This window comes from Elgaria multicarinata, chromosome 4, assembly GCF_023053635.1.
Source record: "Elgaria multicarinata webbii isolate HBS135686 ecotype San Diego chromosome 4, rElgMul1.1.pri, whole genome shotgun sequence".
In the NCBI taxonomy this organism is placed as follows: Eukaryota; Metazoa; Chordata; class Lepidosauria; order Squamata; family Anguidae; genus Elgaria; species Elgaria multicarinata.
Window position 1 is genome coordinate 60,579,777 of NC_086174.1, and position 22,908 is coordinate 60,602,684.

At 40.9% G+C, this 22,908-nt stretch overlaps 1 protein-coding gene across 1 annotated transcript in view; it reads right to left on the reverse strand.

Annotated features, from left to right (window-relative positions):
* Nucleotides 1–19,055, reverse strand: part of DISC1 (DISC1 scaffold protein) — a 187,661-nt gene extending 168,606 nt beyond the window's left edge. Inside the window, 3 exon segments of the mRNA XM_063124382.1 lie at nucleotides 465–534; nucleotides 1,797–2,839; nucleotides 18,967–19,055. Coding sequence (XP_062980452.1) covers nucleotides 465–534; nucleotides 1,797–2,839; nucleotides 18,967–19,048 — 1,195 coding nt within the window. The 5' untranslated portion in view covers nucleotides 19,049–19,055.
* Between the last annotated feature and the right edge of the window lie 3,853 nt (nucleotides 19,056–22,908).

A 22,908-nucleotide genomic window follows, 5' to 3' on the forward strand; every position in this document is an offset into this window, starting at 1 on the left:
CATTCTTTCTCCTGTGCCATTTCTCAGCTCTAAATTCCCCTCTCCCCAAAACGCCTTGCTTTCATAACAACAACAATAACAACAACAACAATAATAAAGACTCCACTCCACATGTTTGCATGTCACATGTCATTAGCCCTATGTAGTAAAGCATATAACTACTTTCTCTCATGCTATTAATCTTCTTTCCTCTGGGGGCATGGAAGATTGAGATTCAAATTCCCACTCAGTCATAAAGCTCAGCTAGGTGACCTTGAGCAAGCGGCTCGCTCTCTCTCTCTCTCTTGCGCTCTCTCTCTCTCTCCAACCTACTTCACAGAGCTGTTATGAGGATAAGAATGTATTGCAACCAACTCTAGGACCCTGGATAGAGGGGTGAGTGATTGAGACTTCGTCATCGCTACAAAACTACAGCAGCAAACCATTGTCAAAAGATATTCCTGTAATAGAAAGGAAAAACTCACCTCTCTCATAGTCATCATCAGCTACTGCCTTCTCTTGAAGCCTCTGAAGCTTTCTTATTAAAGATTTTATCTGCATTAATTAAAAGACAATTAATAATATTCCTATGTACTTAAGTATTTAAAGCAGCCTGAACCAAGCTGTTGCCCTCCAGACCTTTTGGACTTCAGCTCCAATCCACTCCAGCTCACATGCCCAATGGCAAGGGATGCTGGAAGTTGTAGTTCAAAACCTCTGGAGGGCACCAGGTTGGGGAAGGCCTTACATATTTACAGTATAAAATCACATATATATAGTCATAACAGTTCAAATGTATCAGTTTCACCACATTTCCTTCACACATTTCTGATATTTACGTATTCTACAATACTCACATAGTTTTCAAAAGCAGAAGAGTAGAAGCATAAAGATATAATACATTAGAAGAGCATATGCCAAACTCTTAAAATTAGACAAGTTTCATGTTTTATATGTGTGACAATGTCCACTCACATCTGAAAACATTGTGCTATCCATCTCAAACCATTCATGCTTCAACCAAGAAATGTGAACTCAAATAGTAGTAATACTTCCTTATTTTTAAATGGGGCTAAAAGCATCAAGCATAACCAATGAGCTAAGAAGTAAGGACCAGAGGGAAAAGGCCAGAGAAAGTGGAATAGAAGAGCCTTGGAGGAAGTTATGAGGGAAAAGAGTGAGGGGAGAAAAAACAGCATAGAGGGCAGAAGAGGGATATATAGAAGACAGGAGAATATGTGCTTGGAGCCTCATCCACACCAAGTAGGATATTCCACTACGAAAGCGGTATATAAAAGGCAGGAGCCACACTACTACTTTATAGCAGTATTGAAGTGCACTGCAGGATCTACACTACTGCTTTATAGTGGTACTGAAGTGCCCTGACAACTTTTCAGCCCATTGACACATACCATATACTGCTTTCATGTCACTTTCATAGTGGAATATCCTACTTTGTGTAGATGCTAGCACACTTCAGTACCACTATAATGCAGTAGTGTAGATCCTGCAGTGCATTTCAATACTGCTATAAAGCAACAGTGTGGCTCCTGCCTTTTATATACCACTTTCATACCGCTTTCACAGTGGAATATCCTGCTTGGTGTAGATGAACCCTAAGAGTCCAAAAAGACAGTAACAGGATAGCGATGGAGCAGGTTGATTATACCTAACCAGCCACATTTTCATAACTGTATTTTCTAATCCATGGTAGAAATGCCACAAATCAGTGTTATGTTGACTGCTTCTTCTCTTGCATTATGGATTGATTGGCTTAAAACCCAACAGCACAAAACAGGCATGAAGCAATCACCAACCTTGATTATATTTTGGTTGCCCAGTAAGCACTCCTGTAGCACTGGCTCATATTTCTTCATCAAAGAATCCCAGCTGAGATCATTAACAGTGTTACTACTTTCATAGCCTGAAGTCACGGAAGAACCAGCAGATGCTGCATCCAAAGAATCAGTGGAACAGGAAAATGCAGCATTTGCATGTAAAAATGAGAGCGTCTCATAATCCTGCCATATATCACCCTCTGTAGACTCCCTTGGGCACTTGCAATCTTCGTCACACATACAGTTGGATGAAGCCCACGGTTCTTGCTCAGAAGTTCTTTGTCCCTGCCCAGGAACATTCAAAGTAACATTTTCTGCTTTTCCTACTCCACAAATTTGTGGAACTTCTTTAGGCTCAATACAATCTGATGGGCCTCCAATGTCATTTGTTTCCAAAGTTGAATTTAGTGATAGTTGTATGAAGCTAAAACTTGAATGAAAGCCATCTTGAGGACTGGAAGAATTACATGCAATTTCTTTGGTTTCATATTCCTGGCTGTTGTTCACTTCCTTTTGACCCAAAGCACACATTCTTTCCTTCTCCTGTGATCCCCTACTATGAGTTGTCTCTTTCACAGGGTATAGCAAATTCTTCTGCCGTGAATATGAGCTGTATGAAGGTGAGACATCGCCTTTCTGGATAGCAACCACAGGACAAACAGGAAGGATTAGATTTTCTGATTGCTGCATTCTGAGATCAGCCAGGCATCTGAGACTTTCTCCTGTATTTCCAGCGGGGGGTGATCCAGTTGCCACATTTGGAGAGACTGGGGCGCTGTTTATACATGAGTTACAATGGAACAATCGCAACTCAGTTTTGCATTGACTCTTCTGAGAGCAGTTCTTAAAATCTCTGTAGTGCGTTTCACCATGATGTTCAAGCCCCTTTCGGCTGAATGGTTCACAGCCAGCAGAAGGCCGAAATTCAATCTGTCGCAGCACCTCTGTTCTCATGTATCCCGGCCTCTTTGCAACCTTTTTTTTGCGAAAAGAGCCTGCAGGTAGCAAGCAATACTGAGCCTCTACAATAAATAAAAAGACAAAATGATCATGAAAATATTTTGTCTCTTAAGTCAGCAGCCTCTGAAACAAATGACTGACCTGCAAAAATATACGCTGGCTTGGTTTTGAGCAAAGAATTCTGTTGAGAAGCAGAAAATAAGTAGCTGACAAACAGAACAACACAAGTTTATGTGACCCATATATTCTCCCATTCCATTCAATAAGGCTTTTGTGGAAGTTTCCTTGATGGATTCTGCCATGTTTCTCACCATATTCTTCTAACTTCCCCAGTTCTGTCCACTGTTCATTTGTCCCACATTTGTTGATGTATTTAAATTCTTGCGCATTTAAAGTTGCTCCACATCTAGCGCTGAATCTAGATCAGGAATATAGACTGAACAATGTAGCTAGCAGGCAAAGAACCAGCCAGGGTGGTTTTAAATAGTCTGGATAGCAACCTTGTTCTGATGGCATCTCAGCCTAGATACAACAGATGCCAGTTGGCAAAATGTGTATCTGAGATGTGTGTGTGTGTGTGTTTAAGAGATGGACTTAAGGACTTAAAGACTGAAACCTCTTTAATGATTTTGTTGACATTTTTTAAACATAAATCTCAGGATTATCCACATTATCTATTGTGTATAAAGTATGATATTAGCTTCAATGCAACAGGAGGCACAAAAGTGTAATTAAAAGATGCAGAGCCCTGGAATGGTTTTCAAAAAGATGTGAAAAGAGCACCATGTACACCGATGGTGCTATATAAATAAATAAATAATTAAATAAATAAATAATAGCTTATTCTCAAAATATACACGTGGGCATGTATATCATACTATGCTGAGCTCACTATTGATATTTTACAAATAATTTAAATGCATGACCATGTGTAATTCATTATTGTAGATCATGCAGCTTTATATTCTACGTGTGCTCCATACACTTTTTTGACCTTGCATGCCTTTACAAACTGTATCATCCTGCCCCAACTCATAAGGAATACATAATTCAGCTTCCTCAAGTGTGTCCCCTTGCCACCATTTTAGGGCCCAGCTCTCTAAAGATATGAACATGAATCTGCCTAAAACTTAATCAGATCATTCATTCACCTACCCCAGTATGGAAGGTTATGAATATCAGCATCTCTCCAGGCAGATGTCTTTCCCAACCACAGTGAGATTTTTCTAGAGCTTGGCCCCCAGCCAACCCCAAAAGCCTCAAACCCCAGACATATAAATTACCAGCCATTATTAATCCCAGTTCTTCCTCATAATTCTAGATCCCATCACCCCAACTCACCCCTCTTCTCCCTGGAGAGCCCCATCAAAGCTGAGGCACTGTGCAACACCTTCCTCTAACTGTTCCAGTTACCACTACAGTCTCCAGCCTTGCCTTTTCCTTGCCAGTTTGGGCCAAACATCAGCAAGGAACAGTAAACAGCTGGCAGTTTACATAGTCAGCACCATGTACATTGATGGTGCTATATAAATAAATTAATAATAATAATAATAATCATCCTCTCCATTTTATCCTCACAACAACAATCCTGTGAGGTAGATTGGGCTGAGAGTCTGTGACTGGCCCAAAGTCACCCAGTGGGTTTCCATGGCTGGGTGAGGGCTAGAACCCAGATCTCCTGACTCCCAGTCCAATACTTTAGCCAATACACCACGTTGGCTCAGACTTTGCCAAAAGCCATTAAGAGGTTTGCTGGCTTACCTGGTACAACCCATTGGGCAAGATAGATGTTCCACCTTAGGGCAAGGAAAGGCCAAGGGGAGCTGAAGGTTGACTTTACAGAATTTTCTTCAAATATATATTTGCTAAGTCCTCAAACATAAGACTGCCCAATGAAGCTAAAGTTCCAGTTCAGAGATCACTGAACTACACCAAGTCAGTCACAGAACAAACTGAGTATTAATATTTATCTTTCAAAGGTATATGCAGTCTTGTTACAGGTCAGTACACAAGCGATGTTCTAAAGGCTGAAATAATACCAGTTCAATTTTTTAAAACTCACAAACACACACAGAGAGCAAAGAAATAAAACAACATAGCAATACTTTCTCAGTGACTGTGAAATAGAACAGTCTATCACTTTATGATAGACTGAAAAATCCTTTGCTTCTGTCGTTTGGGCTCCTTTGAACCATGTCCTTATGGCATACTACAGTAGTCAAGTGCACATTCGAAAGGCAATGACACTGGACACATTTGAAACAGGAGGAACACCAGCTGGCAAGTGGCTTCCTGTTATTCAGATTACTTTAACTAGAGGAAAGATCCTTCTAGCAAATTTCCTATTCCCAGAAGATAGCATCTGCTGTAATTAGCTCTGGTTTAAGCAAGCCAGTTAAACTGTTTTTGGTGGTGGTGGTTTTAAACTTCTGTGCTCATTTTATCTTGCTGACTTGTACATATCTAAGGAAATTCAACTTGTGGGACTTCAGTAGGAAAGTGCACCTGGGAAAAGAGTTGGCTTGCAATATTTTAGAGGTATTTATCCCATAATTAATTTTCTCCAATTCATTTTTCTCCTTCCAGTGCTTCCACTGAATTCAAGCACGACACTACCACTTTGAAACTGCTGGAAACAAAGACAGGGCTGCCAGAGATCCACTGCCAATCGATGCCCCCCAAATATAGTGATTTGTTCAGCATCACTGGCGCAAGGCAGGTTCTGAAGGCACATGATGCAGCAGGTCAGGGTCTGGCCACTGCTTCGATGAGATACCACTGGGGAATCCTATATATTTTGCCTTGAGCTCTCTGTAAGAAGATCACCATATAAATTAATTAATTAATAATTCTATGGTACTTCATAAGCATATATGTACAAAGCTTTGTCATTCATATCCAATATTGGGTTGAGGGGGATGAAATACATGAAAATATATAATATGAAGGAGAAAAAACCCAATGCATCCTCAAAGAGACTATGGCCATTTCTACACCTGCCTTTTTCCCCAGGATCGTTCTTGTACATCCAAATGACACACAGGGGATCCCAGGAGCAGGCAGGGACAATCCCTCCATTTTCCCGGGATAACCCTTCAGTCTAGAAAGAGTCCATGCCAACAGTGATGCTGTATTAGGAACAAGTCCCCTTTATTCTAGACCCACTTGAGCATCTAGGGCCGGATCTACACTACTGCTTTAAAGCGCTTTATAACAGTTTTTAGCGCTTTAAAGCAGTAGTGAGATCCTGCCTAGATTAGGATCGCTGCTGGATAACAGGTTGTCTGTTTCCCACCAGAATCAGGTGATGGCAGGGAGGGAGTCAGGGCACCTTCATGCATGCAGTCCATGGGTTCCCCACACTTGTTCTAGAGCCCTATTTATTTACTTTTAATTACATTTTTATACTGCCCAATATCTGACACTGTCTGGGCAATTCACAATTAAAACCATAAAATACAACAAATATAACATTTTTAATTTATTGTTATATTTGTTATAAAATATAACAAATATAACAATAAATATAACATTTTTGCTTCTTTTAAAATCTATTTTAAAGTGTTTAATTCTGTTTTTATTTTATCTTGTACTCCACTCTGAAATTTTCAATGGGTAGCAGTATATAAATATTGTAAATAAATAAATAAATTTTAAAAGTTAAAAATGCCATATAAAGCCAAATAAGTTACAGTCCAGGGAGAGCCTTTGTGAAAAGATATGTTTTCAGGAGGCATTTAAAGGATGTTACATTTTCTGCCTCCCGAACCACATGAGAGAGGGTTTTCCAGATAGAAAAAGAGAATTCGCTAAAGGGAATGCCCGCTATCAAGGTTTTTCATGGCGATATTCCATTAGTTTTGGAATGACCAGAAAGACCTCTTCTGAAGTTTGTAAATGAAAAGGGTGGGCCAACTTCACTCTTGTGAGGTCGACTTTTTTTTTTTTACTAGAATTCCTGTGGTCTGCCCATTTTATTTACATTTTTCAAAGCAAGGGTGCATAGGATCTCTGAATAGTTGACTATTTTGTGTTAAGTGGAATGGTGGGAGCATTCATTAAATGAATAAATTTAATTTTTAAAAATGCCCTCACCCCCTCCTATCATCTGCTCAACCAACCGTTATGGGAGCAACTGTAGTGGAGTAAAGGTACAGTATTACTGAGAAGGATTTCAGTGCCTAGTAGGAAGGAAGGATGAATGGCTTAGATGTAGGGATCTGGGCAGAAAAATACAGGGTCAAGTCTTCCTCCAGAGTGATGTGTCAAAGGCAAGCAACAACTCAGTGTGCTCTTTTCCACTTTTAATAACAACAGTTGGACATCACTGATTTAGAGCAGTTTCACATACTGCAACATGTGTTGACAAACAGAAGTGCAGTTGTCTTTACCGTTTCTCACAGCATATCTTCATTTCCATAGTCCACAGCCCCAAAAGGAGCTTTTGCAGCCACAGACAAACAAGAGTTACAGGGTTTAAAATGGCAAACCTAATATTCCTTCCTTTATCTAAGAGCCACAAAAATGTGGAAGAAGGAAGGAAGTTACTCACACATAATGTACATAGGCCCCTTCTCCTTTCTCAGTATGCTGGAACGTTGTCAGTTGCTGTTATTTTTAAAGAAAGTATTATTGCTGCAAAAAGAAACCAGAGCAAAATGCACACTTAGTCTTCTGGAAAGAAGTACTAGAGATATGGAACTACACTGATATAGAACTAGGGGCTTAAGGGTGAAGTTTCAATCTTAGATTGTAGATGTTCAGAACAATGACTAGGATCTTTCAATTTCCTATTAAAATATGGAGTACAAATATTTTGGGTGTTGGAGCCATCAGGAACTCAGCTCCGTGCCCAGCTGTCCTTGTACTCCACCACCAAGACTGCAGTTTGGATCACCTGCCTGGACTTGACTCGCCCATGCTAACTAACCATCGGACCCTCCTAGGCAGGAAGAACTCTGAAAGTTTCCTGTTTGGGCTGGGCCTTTGCATAGCCAAGAACAGTACTCTTGGCTCTCTTGGCTTTGGTTCCTGGCTCCCAGCTCCACCTTGACAGCTGCCTGTAAAATAATTTATTATAGGTTCAACTTTCTACTTCATACATGGCCCCTGACCTTTAGAAGATCAGTCCCCTATGAATAGGTACTTTACATCACTTTTCAATGTGTATCTAACATTCTGCTCCAATGCATAAACCTAATAAAAACAGTTGGAGATATTCCACCTTTTATATGTCCAGTGCTCAATTATTTGCTGTGTCAATGACAGTCCTAGGCAGAAGATGACTTGAAAAATGTAGGCCTCTAATGTATTTTAAACTTTTGTGAACCACACAGGGAGCTTCGGCTATTGGGCATTATAAAAATGCAATAAATAAATATTTTTTTAAAGACAGTTATGCTAATTCAAATCTGTTCCAAGTCAAATTATATATATGCATACTTCTGAACAAATTACTTTGCTGAAGCTCAAAATGGACTTGTAACACTATCGTAAGTTGTAGCATTACTATGATTTTTTTTAAAAATCTACTTGGTAGACTGTAATGGCATGTATATTTGCCCTTCTGAGAGATTATTTAAAAAGCCACAGATATCTCATTCTATCTGCCAAGTGACAAATCTTCAGCCCAAACACCACCTCCTCATGCTGTCAAAACACCTGGTGAGTGCTTCAGTATAAGACTCATCAGGCAAATAAAGGGCAGTATGACAGCACAGCGACAGCAACCAATTTAAGAAGCAAGCACAGTTTGAGTGTTCCAGCTCAGCTATTTGAATTTTTAATTTCACCAAGGGAATATATTGCAAATTAAGTGTCTGACACACAGTCCATTTGGAACCACAATTGAGTTTACTGAAATAGAAAGTAATCTTCTCTTAGCAACTCAACAGTGATTGCATATAATGAGAATAAGACAAACACAGCAGCCACCATTCACCAAGGACAATAAGTCAAATAGGTCCGAAGTTTGGAAGGTCAATTTAATAAAATGTTTACTGCCTATTCAAAGCTACTCTGGCTCTGCAGTGGCATCTATAAGTTCATGTGGTAGAATCAGTGTGGTAGAATCCAGACACTTGAAGGAGAAAAGAGGGGCACAGGAGGAATGTACATGTTCGTAAAATCATTTAGCATACATTAATTAATCTTTTAAATGTTTTTGTTCAGACATGCCATGATCCACAGCAGAAATTCCCAATATATTGGAGCCATAGTTAATGATAATTAAATATTTATTTAAATACTCCCACTAAAACACACACACTAATCTTAAGCATATTTAAAGCATTGTGTAATTATGCCAATGTTAACTACTTGTGAGTCCTGGTTAGGGAAATCTACAGTTAAAAATGCAGTTAACCATAAGGTTATAAAACTACTCCTAAGACCTTCAGATAAAGAGTTTTTAAAATGCAGAATTTTGGCCAATATATAGTAAACACACATTCAAATACAAAAGTACTCTAATGTACTTAGGGGATTGTAAGAACTTGCCAACATCACCTTTCTGCATGTGTAAATGGTTATAACTATTGTTTTATCGTTCTTCTGAATTTTATTGATCTGTCATGGCTTGGCACTTCACATGATTTTAATATTGAATTTTGTTGTAATTGTTAACTGAGTTTTATTGTCATTGTATGCCACCCTGAAAGTTTTATACTGAAGGCAGGCATATAAATTCACTATAATACATAATGATGAAAAATAGGGACAGGTAGATTGTAATCCTATATACATACCTGGGAGTAAATCTCATTGAATTCAATGGGACTTATATCAGAGTAGACATGCACAAGATTGCACTGAAAAAAGGTACCCACAGTTGTACATCAGTTTCTAGTCAATGCTGCACATGTTCTGGTCTCAAAGCCAACTGTCTATCCCATCTTAGTGTTCGCCAGCTGGTACAACAATCTCTTTTCTTCCTCAGGGGAAAATCCAGTCTTTCTTCCTGTCATTTACTAGTTTCCTTCCCAAGAACAATGTTGTGACATCCAACCTATTATATCACCTGCTCCTAACATTACATGCGTTCCAGCTGCCAGCAATATTGTACGGCATTTTTTCCCCTTTATCCTTATATGACCCAATGTCTTTCTAGGTGTTTTTTTTTCTAACTCAGAGGCTTTGAGCGATCTCCTCTGAGCTGCCATAAACTCGGCTTACTTGCTGGCCCATTATTCTTTATGAACCAAAGCAAGACATGCCACTGGAGAGCCCTTGGCAGTAGACGAAGTCAGTGATTATTTCCTAAAGTTAGAGATGTTGGGTCTCAAGTCTGCCTGGAAGCCATACCTTACGTTCTAAGCAGAAGTTCTGTTCTACAATCTCAGTAACTGGAAAGCATGTTGTGCTTAGTAAATAGTGCATTTGGGAATGAAGGCCAGGATACCAAGGGACGCAGAACATCTCAAGAGTCCACATCAGCTGTTTCCCCACTCTAACAGGCCATCTACCACCTACTGCTATGTGGGAGGGATCGCAGGAAAGACAGGGTAATGCCTGCTCCCATTCCAGATGAACTGTCCCCTTCGCCACAGATTGTGGAAGAGAAGCAAAGCCAGCTTGGGACTTAGCTGGCTCCTCAAGGTGTCAGCTGAGTGTACTTCACTCCTCCCTCACCTTACCTGATTGGAGAAGGGGAGGATGAAAGCAAGGTCAGCTTGGGACTCAACTAGCACTGTGGGAAGTGGTTCCTTGATATGCTGGCTGAGTCGCATGTGTATGGGAAGGGAACACATGCACCCACCTGTGTAGGTGGCAGGTGTGTCTGTGTGACTGTGTGTGTGCATGGGGAAAACAAGTGTGTTGGCCTGCATGCCAACAGTGGCTGTGACCCCACCCACTTTGGGTTTTGATTGCTGCTGGCATGTGGCTTGTCCGGAGCCAATGTGCTGCTTGGCCAAAAGAGATTCCCCACCCCAGATCTACCACCAGCTGCCCTATGAAAAGGATCCCGATGACTTGTTATATGTTGATATTATTAATTGTGGTGTTTAAAATGTATTTTGATGTTACTAGCAAGCTCCCTTGAAAAGATCTAGCCTGAAAAATGGGATATCAATAGCTGTAGTAAATACACAAGATAAATGTTCTGAAGTACACTCTATTACTCCTCCACATTAACAGGGATGACTCCTTGCACTGAAAATATCTCTGGGGCTGAGCTCTGGTAAGCAAAGCCTCTTTTTCACACTGGTGTTTGTATGTGGGTTCCTGGGCCCAAAATTTGTTTTCCTATGATAGTCTCATCTTTCGGAGCCTGCCATTGTGGCTTCTGCCCCCTCCTCAGCTTTCTTCCTTGATAGATTTTTGCTCAGGCAGAGGCTCCTAATTTTCCAATGCCTGCCTTAATTTACAAGTTCTGTGCTATTTTGTCAATAAATAGATCAGCGCCATACTGTCAGGAGCTCAGCAGGATTTAAGCAGCAGAGCAAGATCCAAGGGGGATTAAAGAAGAAGAAAACAATATTTTTTTCTTTAAATCAGATGACTTTTATTTTTCTATTTCATTATACAGCTCTTGAAAAGTAACCTGGCTTAAAGTTAAATCTGAACAAAACCAACAGTCAGCTCTTAAAACTAAATACATGACCCTCAGTTGAAGCTGGCTTTTCTATGTAAAAGAATTAACCAGATGCAAAATTGCCTGACATTTGAGGTCAAGCCTCATGAATACAACAAAATAGGTTGTGAATTGTGTTTATTATTGTGCACATTATGAGTTGTAAAGTGAACTGATTCTGTCCACAAAACAGCAGGGACATTTACTTTCCATGTCATTGAAAAACATTGCTGTGCCCAGAAACTTTGTCCTCTGAGCCCCTAGCCTGACTCCAAAGAACATGGGCTTATCAAAGGGACATTTATGGTACCCCACTGGAATTTGTAACTTTTCCATTTGAACACAGTTCCCACAGCAAACTCCTCCTGAACTCAAGGGAGTTTCAAAAGTAGTTTCCCATGTGGCATGTGTGTCTGCTGCTTGGGGGGTGGGTGGGGGGAGAATCCTAGAAGTTTTTGAACCCTTTGCTGTGGTTATCCAAACATCACCTTATCTCCTTCAACACTGTGAAAATATGTCCCTTGCTCTCTGTTCCCTTGGCAAAAACTCTGGTGCAGTCATGGCCCCAGACCAGGAATCCTCAGATGCAGAGCCCTTGTATTACAGTAGCCCCAAGGAGGAGACAGATCCATTCCCCAGTTCTTTAGGAGTAGATCCACTGCCATCATAGAATCATAGAATAGTAGAGTTGGAAGGGGCCTATAAGGCCATTGAGTCCAACCCCCTGCTCAATGCAGGAATCCACCCTAAAGCATACCTGACATATGGTTGTCTAGCTGCCTCTTGAATGCCTCTAGTGTGGGAGAGCGCATAACCTCCCTAGGTAACTGGTTCCATTGTTGTACTGCTCTAACAGTCAGAGTCCATAGCCTTTCCCTTGAACCTTTAGGAGACACCTCTCCCACCACACTACAATTACTGCATTTCAGACTTCTTGGAGAATTAGGTCAGACCTAAAGAACTTCTCCCAAAGGAGTCCCCACATTTCTAGATCATAAGATGCTTTGGACAAGGACCCTATCCTCTCATTCTTTATAAGTCATCACCTACATGGGTCATGCCATATAATTAATGATTTTGTGATTCTTGGCTTTAATCTTCAAGTAAACTTAGACTTTGAAAATCTATCAGTTCTACCAGCTGACTCAGAATTCATGCAACACAACACTATAACCAACAACCTATAACCAGCAGGATGGTAACTCAACCAGAGTACCCCTATGGCCAGGTTCACATGTAATGACAACCTGGAGTATGGGTTGTCATTGAATCATCAGTTGTCTTTATATGTGAACCCTGCATTATGATTTAACTACAGTTTAACAACGCACAACCCAGGAAGAGAACCCATGGTTTGTTGTTGGGTTTTGAACTCCAGGGAAATCCGTTGAGCCACAAGAGAGCTAGATTTCCACATGCCAGACATCCCTGTGTGAAGCCCAGGTCAAACTAGTATATGGCCATCAAAACTAGCTAAAATAGATAAATGAGAATGCACATATGCATGGAGTTGTACTTCATGTACACCATAAGGACCAGTCATTAGTCTAAATTAATAATACAAAGGTTATGACCAAGGAGTTGCATACAGACACACATCTAGAAATTAAAAATGATAAATCTGAGGATGAAAAGCCATTTACCTGCAAAAATATTCAGTTAACAGAAAGTACTTAACTGTGAAAAAAGTTGAATGTGTATTTTAAAAAATGATATGACATTTCAAGAATTAATAGAGAAAAAGGAGATCTAATGGCTTCAAGCTGTGGGACAAGAAAAACATTATTTGAAAAATCCAAAGGCAGTGTAATTATTTCTTTGGATCTCTCTCTCACACACAAAAGGAAGTAGCAGCCTTGTTACAATGTCATCACAAGAGAAGCAGCCCAAGACTGTCTCTGCACATGGTTTATCAAAAACTGCAAAACCAACAGAGGGCATGAGCCAAATATAGCAACAAGCTGACAAAGCTAATAAAAGTTGCTAGGATAAGCTATGACAAAAAGATATTTGGCTTGGTACCTGCATCTAGAATCTAGAAGTAGAATGAATTTTTCCCCTTTTATTAATCCTGCCTTGGAACTACTTCACAGAAAAAGATTTTAAGCATGTACAAGTTTATGAAAGATCTCCTCATAGATTAAACCAATCTCCCATCTCATTCTTGGCTCTGTCAGTGCTGAACAGCAATGCTAAAAGGCTTCTTTGGCACAGTCCTTTGGCAGCACCTGCTATCTTGTTCACTATAGCCTTCCCATTCCCAAGATAGGTTCTCATAGGGTTCCCTGCTCTCAACTGGAACTTTTCTCCCATTGAGAATAGCAGGTGTGGGACGTGGGGCAATTCTTATGAGCTTTGTCAGCTTGTTGCTATATTTGGGTCATGCCCTCTGTTGGTTTTGCAATTTTTGAGAAACCATATGCAGACAGTCTTGGGCTGCTTCTCTTGTGATGACATTGTAACAAAGCTGCTACTTCCTTTTGTGTGTGTGTGTAAGAGAGAGAGAGATCTAAACAAATAATTACACTGCCTTTGGATTTTCCGCAGCAAGAAAAAGAGTTAAAGCCTTCATCCCCCAAACAGTATGATTCCAATTTGGCTCACTAACGACCCACCACCATACACACATGTTACTTATTTAACAAATATATATATAAAAGCTATACCATACCAAATGATGTGACAAGTATCATGTCTAATTTGGCCCTAACAGAATGTCCTCAAAAAGGACTTAATTACTGGATTCTTGGCTAGCTACAATTTGCATATTTTTCTATATACGTCTTCCCACAAAATGCAGTAGTGTGCCAATTGCACTAATCTGTGAGATATTTTGCATGGTTAGGAAACAGTCCATTAGGGATTTATAATTACACTACTTATTTTCTCTGGCAATCTAAACTAACTTTGAAGTCATGTTTCCTGAATGTGATACTGCCATTTTATTTATTTAGAAAATATATAGTCTTTTTAATCAAAAAGATTCTTAAAGTACAGAACAATAAAATAGAGAATACAAACAACAAAACAATAATACAATGAGATAATCACAATGAGAAACAGGGAGGTGGGAGATCCAGAAGAAATTGAAATAGCGAAATTGAAATAAACCCTATTCAAGGTAAAAAGGTTGACTAAAAAATAAAGCCTTAATTGCATACCTAAGTGAACTAATTTCTTTGATTTGGGGAATATCAGGTAGGAAGGAATTCTACAGACAGGGGGCCATCACTGAGAAAGTCTTGCCTTCAACAGAGATAAAACCTGCACTGGCATCTGTATTGGACCTCAGTGGATGTAGAGCACTTTGAGGCTACAGTTTGGAGAAATCCCTGAAAATATTTTTTGCCTGTTCATACATGATGTAAATTATTTTCTTCCTATATCAGTCATATGTGAAGTGGTTCTTCTTGTCTCACTTTAGAAGTCATTATGTTGCAGCCCCAGTTCTCTGCTTGAAATCAAATAAAAAGGAGCTATTATGAAGACAAAAGAAGCTACAACATTCTTTGGATCCTTTAAAGAAGACATGCCTGCATGCATCCCTGTGAGCTGATCACTGCCTACTAGTCATGCACTGATGTTTGCCAGCTGTTTAACAATACCTTATCATTGTAAACCCTTGTAGCCCTCTACATATATCAGGTAGGTAGATTTGGCTTGATAAGCCACAAATAGTGCAGACCTTTTTAAAAGTATAATGCTAGTAACATGTTATGAAGGTGAGATGCATTTAAAAGTGTAGCAGTAGGCAACTGCTACACTTGGACTACAACTCCCATTGGCCCAGCCAGCATAGGATATGGTCAGGGATGTTGGTGATTGTAGTCCAAAATATCTGGGAGGGCAGCAGTTGTCCATTGAGGTTGGTAAGACTAAGTAGAGCCTTTGAAATTGGCTCAGAGGTTTTAAGGACTTCACTTCTACACTACTGCTTTAAAGTGCTTTGAAAACATTTTGAAAACTGTATATGCAGTGTGTCCTGGGCCCCAACAGTTGTCAAAACTGTTATAAAGCGCTTTAAATCAGTAGTGTAGATCCTGCCCTGGTCTGTGGAGTGCCTTCAAGAACTGGCCCATCTCTCTCTCCCATGAACAACCTTCCAGAAGCTGGTAAAGACCTTCCTTTTCAGGAAGGTATTTAATAGGTAAATTTTTAATGTGCTCTTTTAATCTGTCTTTTGAATATTTAAATATACTGACAGCTGCTGTGGTTTTATTGTTTTTGTGTTTTAATGTTTATTGTGTTTTGATTAAAATTTTAATTGTTAAATTTTGTATTTGTATCATTAATCACCTTATACTCCCAGGAGAAAAAGGCAGATTATAAATGTTTTAAAATAAAATTATGTACCAAAAATAAAGTACCATGGCTTTTCTTTCTGCTTTGCAAATACATGTTTGCAATTTCTGTTTCATTTTCAAATGAGTATCTCAACTGAGCAAACTATACTGTCTTCAAACTGCCATCTTATCTTCAGTTATTTGGGAAGAAAAGCCCATTGAACCCAGTGGGATTTACTTCTAAGTAAGCATGTAGAGGATCAGGCAGTTAATCACTCATTTAAATATGTTTCTCCAGCCAAGCTGTATTTTGCTATGCAAGAATCCAAAGGAACAACATAAAATGCCACTTATGGATAGTTAATAAAGTATCTGTCTGACTTAAGGCCTTCCTAGGGATTCTTCCACAGAAGAGACAAAGAAGTCTATTGATAGTTTTAAATTCCAGTGGAACAGTGTAGGCATTATCTTAGAACTGAAAGCCTTTTGACTCTTTGGGGAACTATGAATGAAACTGAAAAGGGAACACCAAATGGGTTGCAAAGACTGCACAATTTTATTTAAAAAAAAACTTCTCATGGCAAGCACAGTTCAAATGACAAACATGAAGATATGTAAAACTAGCAGTTGCTTGGTGTTTTGAAAAGATATGAATTAAGATTTACTAGGATTCTATCAAAATCTTCTTGAATAAGAATTTCATGATGTTCTTCCATAATAGGTAAGACACGTGATCACTTTTTCCTCCTGCACTCATATACTGAATAAATGTCTGAGATGTCTACGACAGAAAAATATGAGACTAATCCTGCAAGGCTCAGAATAATTGTAAGGTTAGATTGCCCTCTGTAGGACAGACAACATAACTCATAGAGATAATGAAGGTACCCTGAAACATTCAGCTTTATTTCATGCAGCTCTCAGCATGATTTCATGCAGGTAGGGGAGCCCAGAAGGAAAGAAGGGTGGGAGGGAGAAAAATACAGGGAAAGCCAAAATGGATGTAATGATAGAAGGGGTGGTAGGTCTGGGGGCAAGCCCTCTGCAAGTGGCTATTTCAGATTGATATTATATATGTTTGAGAATTGTGCACCAACTTGTGAAAGGTTGTAAGTCTTTAAATCAATCAATAATAAATCAATAAATGTAGCCTTCCTTTTTATACTGGCTGCAGAAGAAGGGCTCCAATGCAGCCAGCATGGAAATCCAGTCTACTAGCTTACTAGTAGGCTAATAAAAATGCCTTCTATTGTACTGGTTGAATGATCTCAGGGGAGTTTTTCTTCCTCCACAGCTAGCTTTAAAAAGAGTTGACTGGCAGTGGAAGGATGGAGAGACCTGTCCCTCCTTCATCAGCCCACTTGCTTGCCTGCACTGAATTTCTGGTTGTCTATAGAGACTAGGAAAGTAAGCCCCTGAAATTCTGTGTTTGAATATTTACATTTGTGAAAAACCTTTGCTATGGCTCTTTTTATTATATGATTCCTCTCCTTTCAGACTCTTCGAATTGTAAGAGCAGGCTTTGTAGCCAGCTTTGAAACCAGGATGTCTGACCTGGAGAAGCATGGTTAACTATTTCACACAAAGAGTTTTCTTTTTTTAAGATTAGGGAAGTAGTCTCGGGAAGTAGAGTGTTTAAACCTCAGTTCTCTCCCCATCCCCTCCTGCCATTCTCCTGCTCTAAATCACACTCCTCTCAAAGCTGAAATTAGATTTGTAGAGGGAAACATACAGGTACACACTGGAAAGCCAGTGTTATGTAGTGGTAGAGTACTGGATTGGGAAGATCCAGGTTCAATTCACCACTTGACCATGAAGCTCACTGAGTGACTTTAGGCCAGTCACTGCCTCTCAGCCTATCCTACATCATAGGGTTGTCGTGAGGATAAAATGTAGAGGAGAAGTATCATGAATGATGCCTGGGCTCCCTGGAGAAAAGATGGTATATAAATATAAGAAACAAATAAATAAGCAAAAAGACTTTTCTATATATCTGCATTCTTCATACTCTGATAAATGGCAGAGAGAATAATAGTACCCTTCTCATCAGAACAAACTCTACAACTTCCATTTCTACAGCTTATGTTGTATTTTTAGCCTTTTGTTGTTGGTGGTAGTTTGGGAAGTGGGGAAAGAGGATACAAGATACAATTAGGGTAGACAGGCCAACCTGTCAAGCATCCTGACACTTTCCTGTGTTGGCTACACTGGCTTCAGAAAGACTTAAACTAAATTATTACTGGTTATAATAACTAAAACAGCTGATTGCATCTCGGGAGCTGGGGAGTGAAAGTTAGAGAAATGCCATCGGAAACTAGGCCAGCCTTTCCCAAATTGGTGCCCTGCAAATGAGCTGGCTGGGAATAATGGGGATTGCAGCCCAACACATCTGCAGAGCATCAGATTGAGGAATGCTGGATTAGGCTTTCAACTGATTTGTCTGATGTGTTTGCCAGTATCATCACTTCAAGCAAACACAAACATGCCCTGGTAACAGCAACACAGGAGGATTTTACATTAAAAAGGAGGATGCGAATTAGCCCTAAATAACCAGAACTGCAGCTATTCCTCAATTAATTAGTGCAGACCATACAGTGCCCTCTCCTGTTACAGCATATGCCCAGATGTTTGGACTACAACTCCCAGCATTCCTGACCACTGGGGCTGATTGGAGTTGAAGTCCCAAAAATAATTGAGAGGGCACTGGGTTGAGAAAGGCTGGTGTATGATGAGGCACGCACACGCACGCAGGCACATATCTTCCTCGGGTTGCCCCCTTTTCCTCCGAAGGGCTCCTACGCCTTTAAACAGCAGAAGTTCAACAGGTGAAGCACCCCAGCAACCACTGCCTCGTCAAGCAAAGCTCTGCACGCACACACACACACAGCAGCAGCTGTTAAAAGGCCCTGGAGGCCGGCCGGGCAGAAACTGACACGGCGGCGTCTCGCTTTGTCCTCACAGGCGGCAAAGGTGCCGCTTCAACGCTGGAGGTGGCCGCAGAGACGACGGGGGCCGGCCGGCCGGGCGGAGACAAAACTTCCCGGCTGCCGCGAAGCAAAAACTTTGAGAGCCGCGCCCCATCCCTCCCCCGCGGAAGGAGGCGCCCCCGCTCGCTGGAACTGTGGCTCCGGGCGGCGCTGTGCCCTTCGCAGGGCCCCAGTTTCGGAAGCGGGGCTGCCTGCGGGGAATGCCGGTGTTTCCCGCGCACGCGGGGCGTGGTGGGAATGAGGCGCGGCGAAGCCCTTGCTGCTGCTGCTGCTGCTGCTGCTGCGCCAACCCCGCACCCCGACCGACCGACCCACTTCCTCTTAACGCCAGAAGCCCCCGACCTCACCTGGGAGGGCCAGCTGCGTCCTGCCCGGACTCGGGGCGCCGCGCTGGGGCTGCCTTCGGTCTCCTGAGGCGCCCATCCACATCCTCCACCTCGTTGGGCCGCAACCCCTTCCCCGCCCCCAAAGTGGGACTCGCATCCGCTGGAGCAGGCGGGAGCACCGAAAGCGGCAGCCAAATGGCCAGGCCGCCTCCGCCTGGGCGCCGAACGGGTGGGAGCGTAGCCGACCTCTCTGGGGAGCCGCTGCTCCCAGGACTTTGACGCCTTATTTATTTACTTAAATGATTTCTGTACCCCGCCTTTCTACCAAAAATGGCATTTAGGGTGGCTTACAATCAACAATAAAATTTGACAAATACAATAAGCATATGAATTAAAACGCAATCAAAAACATAACAATAACAGTAAAGAAAGCATCCAGCTCAATAGACACCAGGATCTACACTACCGCTTTAAAGCGCTTTATAACAGTTTGGACAACTGTTGGGGCCCAGGACACACTGCATATACAGTTGTCAAAACTGTTATAAAGCGCTTTAAAGCAGTAATGTAGCGTTCTTTGCCCACCGGGAAAAGAACAGCTTCCCTCAGCAGGGAGTGTCGTTTTTTGGCTATCCAGGGATTTCTCTCCCAGGACAGATGCTCCACTAGCAGATATTCAACAAGCAAAGTGTCTCCCTTTCCCTGCATCTTTCTCCTAGAGGTGACTCTACCTATTGAGCTTCTGCCTGTCGTGCAGCTATTAAAAGCACAAGAGTCTTGCCCCAACCCCCCAAATGTCACAATTCTACTCACTTGCCCTTCACATCCTTCACCCTTTATGCCCCATGCATTCGGGAAGATTCATAGGATTCCTCCAAAAGCGTTAAAGCAGGTGTTGAACCTGGGGTTCAGCCCTTGAACATGTTTCCACTGTTAGAATCCTTCCAGAAAACATCTACATTTGACATCAGAACAAGTAGTATATTAACATTTTATGGATTACTTCTAAAGCTGAAGACCAAAAAAATGTATTTGATTCACTTGCAGCGTTTAGAAACTTCTTCAGACCTCTTTGAATCAACAAATATAAAAAACAAAATTAAAGAAAATGTTTACACATACTGACTGTATTCAGTAACAAACTAGGTTTTGTTGTTGTTTATTCGTTCAGTCGCTTCCGACTCTTCGTGACTTCATGGACTAGCCCACGCCAGAGCTTTCTGTTGGCTGTCGCCACCCCCAGCTCCCCCAAGGTCAAGTCTGTCACCTCCAGAATATCATCCATCCATCTTGCCCTTGGTCGGCCCCTCTTCCTTTTGCCTTCCACTTTCCCTAGCATCAGCCTCTTCTCCAGGGTATCCTGTCTTCTCATTATGTGGCCAAAGTACTTCAGTTTTGCCTTTAATACCATTCCCTCAAGTGAGCAGTCTGGCTTTATTTCCTAGAGTATGGACTGGTTTGATCTTCTTGCAGTCCAAGGCACTCTCAGAATTTTCCTCCAACACCACAGTTCAAAAGCATCTATCTTCCTTCGCTCAGCTTTCCTTATGGTCCAGCTCTCGCAGCCATAGGTTACTACGGGGAATACTATTGCTTTAACTATGCGGACCTTTGTTGTCAGTGTGGTGTCTCTGCTCTTAACTATTTTATCAAGATTTATCATTGCTCTCCTCCCAAGAAGTAAATGTCTTCTGATTTCCTGGCTGCAGTCAGCGTCTGCAGTAATCTTTGCACCCAGAAATACAAAGTCTGTCACTGCCTCCACGTTTTCTCCCTCTACCTCATTTTCTTCCTGCTTTCCAACCAGCTGTCGACTAGGAACCCACAAGCAGGAAACAGGTGCAATAGCACCCTCCCACCCATGTTCCCCAGCAACTGGTGTAATTGTCTCTGATACTGGAAGTAGCACGTAGCCATCAGGACTAGTAGCCACCGATAGCAATCTCCTCCAGGAATTTATCTAACTCCCTTTTAAAGCCATCCAAATTGGTGGCCATCATTACATCTTGTGGTAGCGAATTCTATCGTTTATGCGCTGTGTGAAGAAGTACTTCCTTTTATCCATCCTGACTCCCACCAATTTGCTTCATGGGATGATCCCAGGTTCTACTATTTTGAGAGAGGGAGAAAAATATATTCCTGTCCACGTTCTCTGCACTGTCTATCATGTACGGTTTGGTGCAGTGCATGTTTGGTGTCTGCCTACTTATCATGAATGCTACCCCATCCCCACAACCTCATACACTCCTTGGGTGCAACCGTATGCATGTAAGACAGAAAAAAAAGTCCCCATGCTGACTGGGGAATGCTGGGAGTTGTAGGGCTTTTTCTGTCTAACCATGCACAGGATTCTGCCCTTAAATAGTTACAGCTTGCAGAACCAAATACTAAAAAGCTTAAAATTCTGGGGGCGTAAAGCATCAGGAAAGCCTATAAAAAAAATAGCAATCCCTCCAAACCATAATAAACATGCAATCCCAACCCTGCCTTAGCTATTGCTATAAAACAATCAGAGGAAGAAGTTACTGCGAAGTTAGGGAGTATTCTTTTCCTATTACACAGCGTGCAGGTCAGCCATTTTGCAAGTCCACATTCCTTGCATAATTTACTAACACCCTGGAAAGCCCATCCCAATCTGAGCTACTCGCAAAAGAAACGGGAGGAGAAAGCAATGTATGAAATAAACTCAAGAAGAAGAGAAATTGTGAAAGTTCCTTTCAGTACCGCCTTTTTAAAAAATAAAATAAAAATCCAATCGTCTGTTGGTTGCGCCAACATCACCCCAGCGTTATAAACTGGTGTATTTCACTTACTTAAGATGTATAATGTGTCTAATAGTTCCCCCAGCTGGCATTTGAAGTAAAGCTTCCAGGTGCCTCTGATCTCTTTTCTTGTGCTTCATATTAGTCTTTACACCAGGCTTAGATGGGACAGCCCTTCAAAAAGAGTATGCCTTCAAATAGAAAACTTTTCTCTGACAGCTCTTGAAATACAGCGCTCTGTAAAGGAGGACGTATGTCCATCATATGGAGAGAGAGACAAATAGCCTCCATTCACAGTATTATGCTAATAAACAGAAACTTGGGGAAATGCATTGCACCAGCAAATGCTGTTGATGTTGTGCTGAAGGTCAATTATACTAGTGCAACATAATTTACATTAGCACTTAGTGCCAAATTGGATACTGTACATTATTGGTAACATGCTTGTGCAATTTTATTTTCTCATTTGAAGCACATGGTTGCTTGTACATTTTATGAATGATTCATACTTGGACATTTCTCATCAACAGCTCACTACAGGAAGATTACAGCAAATTCTCAATACTAAAATTAATTGTCCTGCTTCGGCACCTCAATCTTAAGTGAGTTTATTTGGAACTAAGCCTCATTTTGACATACTCCCAGGTAAATATTAACCTATATTAACCTGAGTTAATTTGCTCTTCCTTGCTATGCAGATGTATCACCAGGGTGCAATCATTATAGTGTGTATGTGTGTATATATAAATCTACAAGAATACTAGACCTTTCATCCATCTGCCAAACATCACCCATGATGTTTGTCATAAAAGCTTATACCACAATAAAATTGTTAGTCTAGGACTGTTTGTTGCTTCTAAAATAGAAAAGGATCTAATATTTTGACATTTTATATCCCCACAACCCATCATAAAACATTTGTTACACTCTTCCAACTAAAGTGTCTTTCTAATTATTTATCAGTCAATTTATTCCACTATGGTTAAGGATCAGGCTATTTTCAAGAACAGTTAATCTGTTTAGTTTTCCAGCGCACTAAAGAGATTTCTCCATGAATTAATTGTGCAATTTGATGTCTTGTGTAAGACATAGATAGGTCTCTGAAGATCTTGTTACTTGATATACATGTCAATAAATTTGTAATTATTGTTTACTGCTCATTGATTGCCAGCCACAGAAACCCAGGAGTATATTTATTACC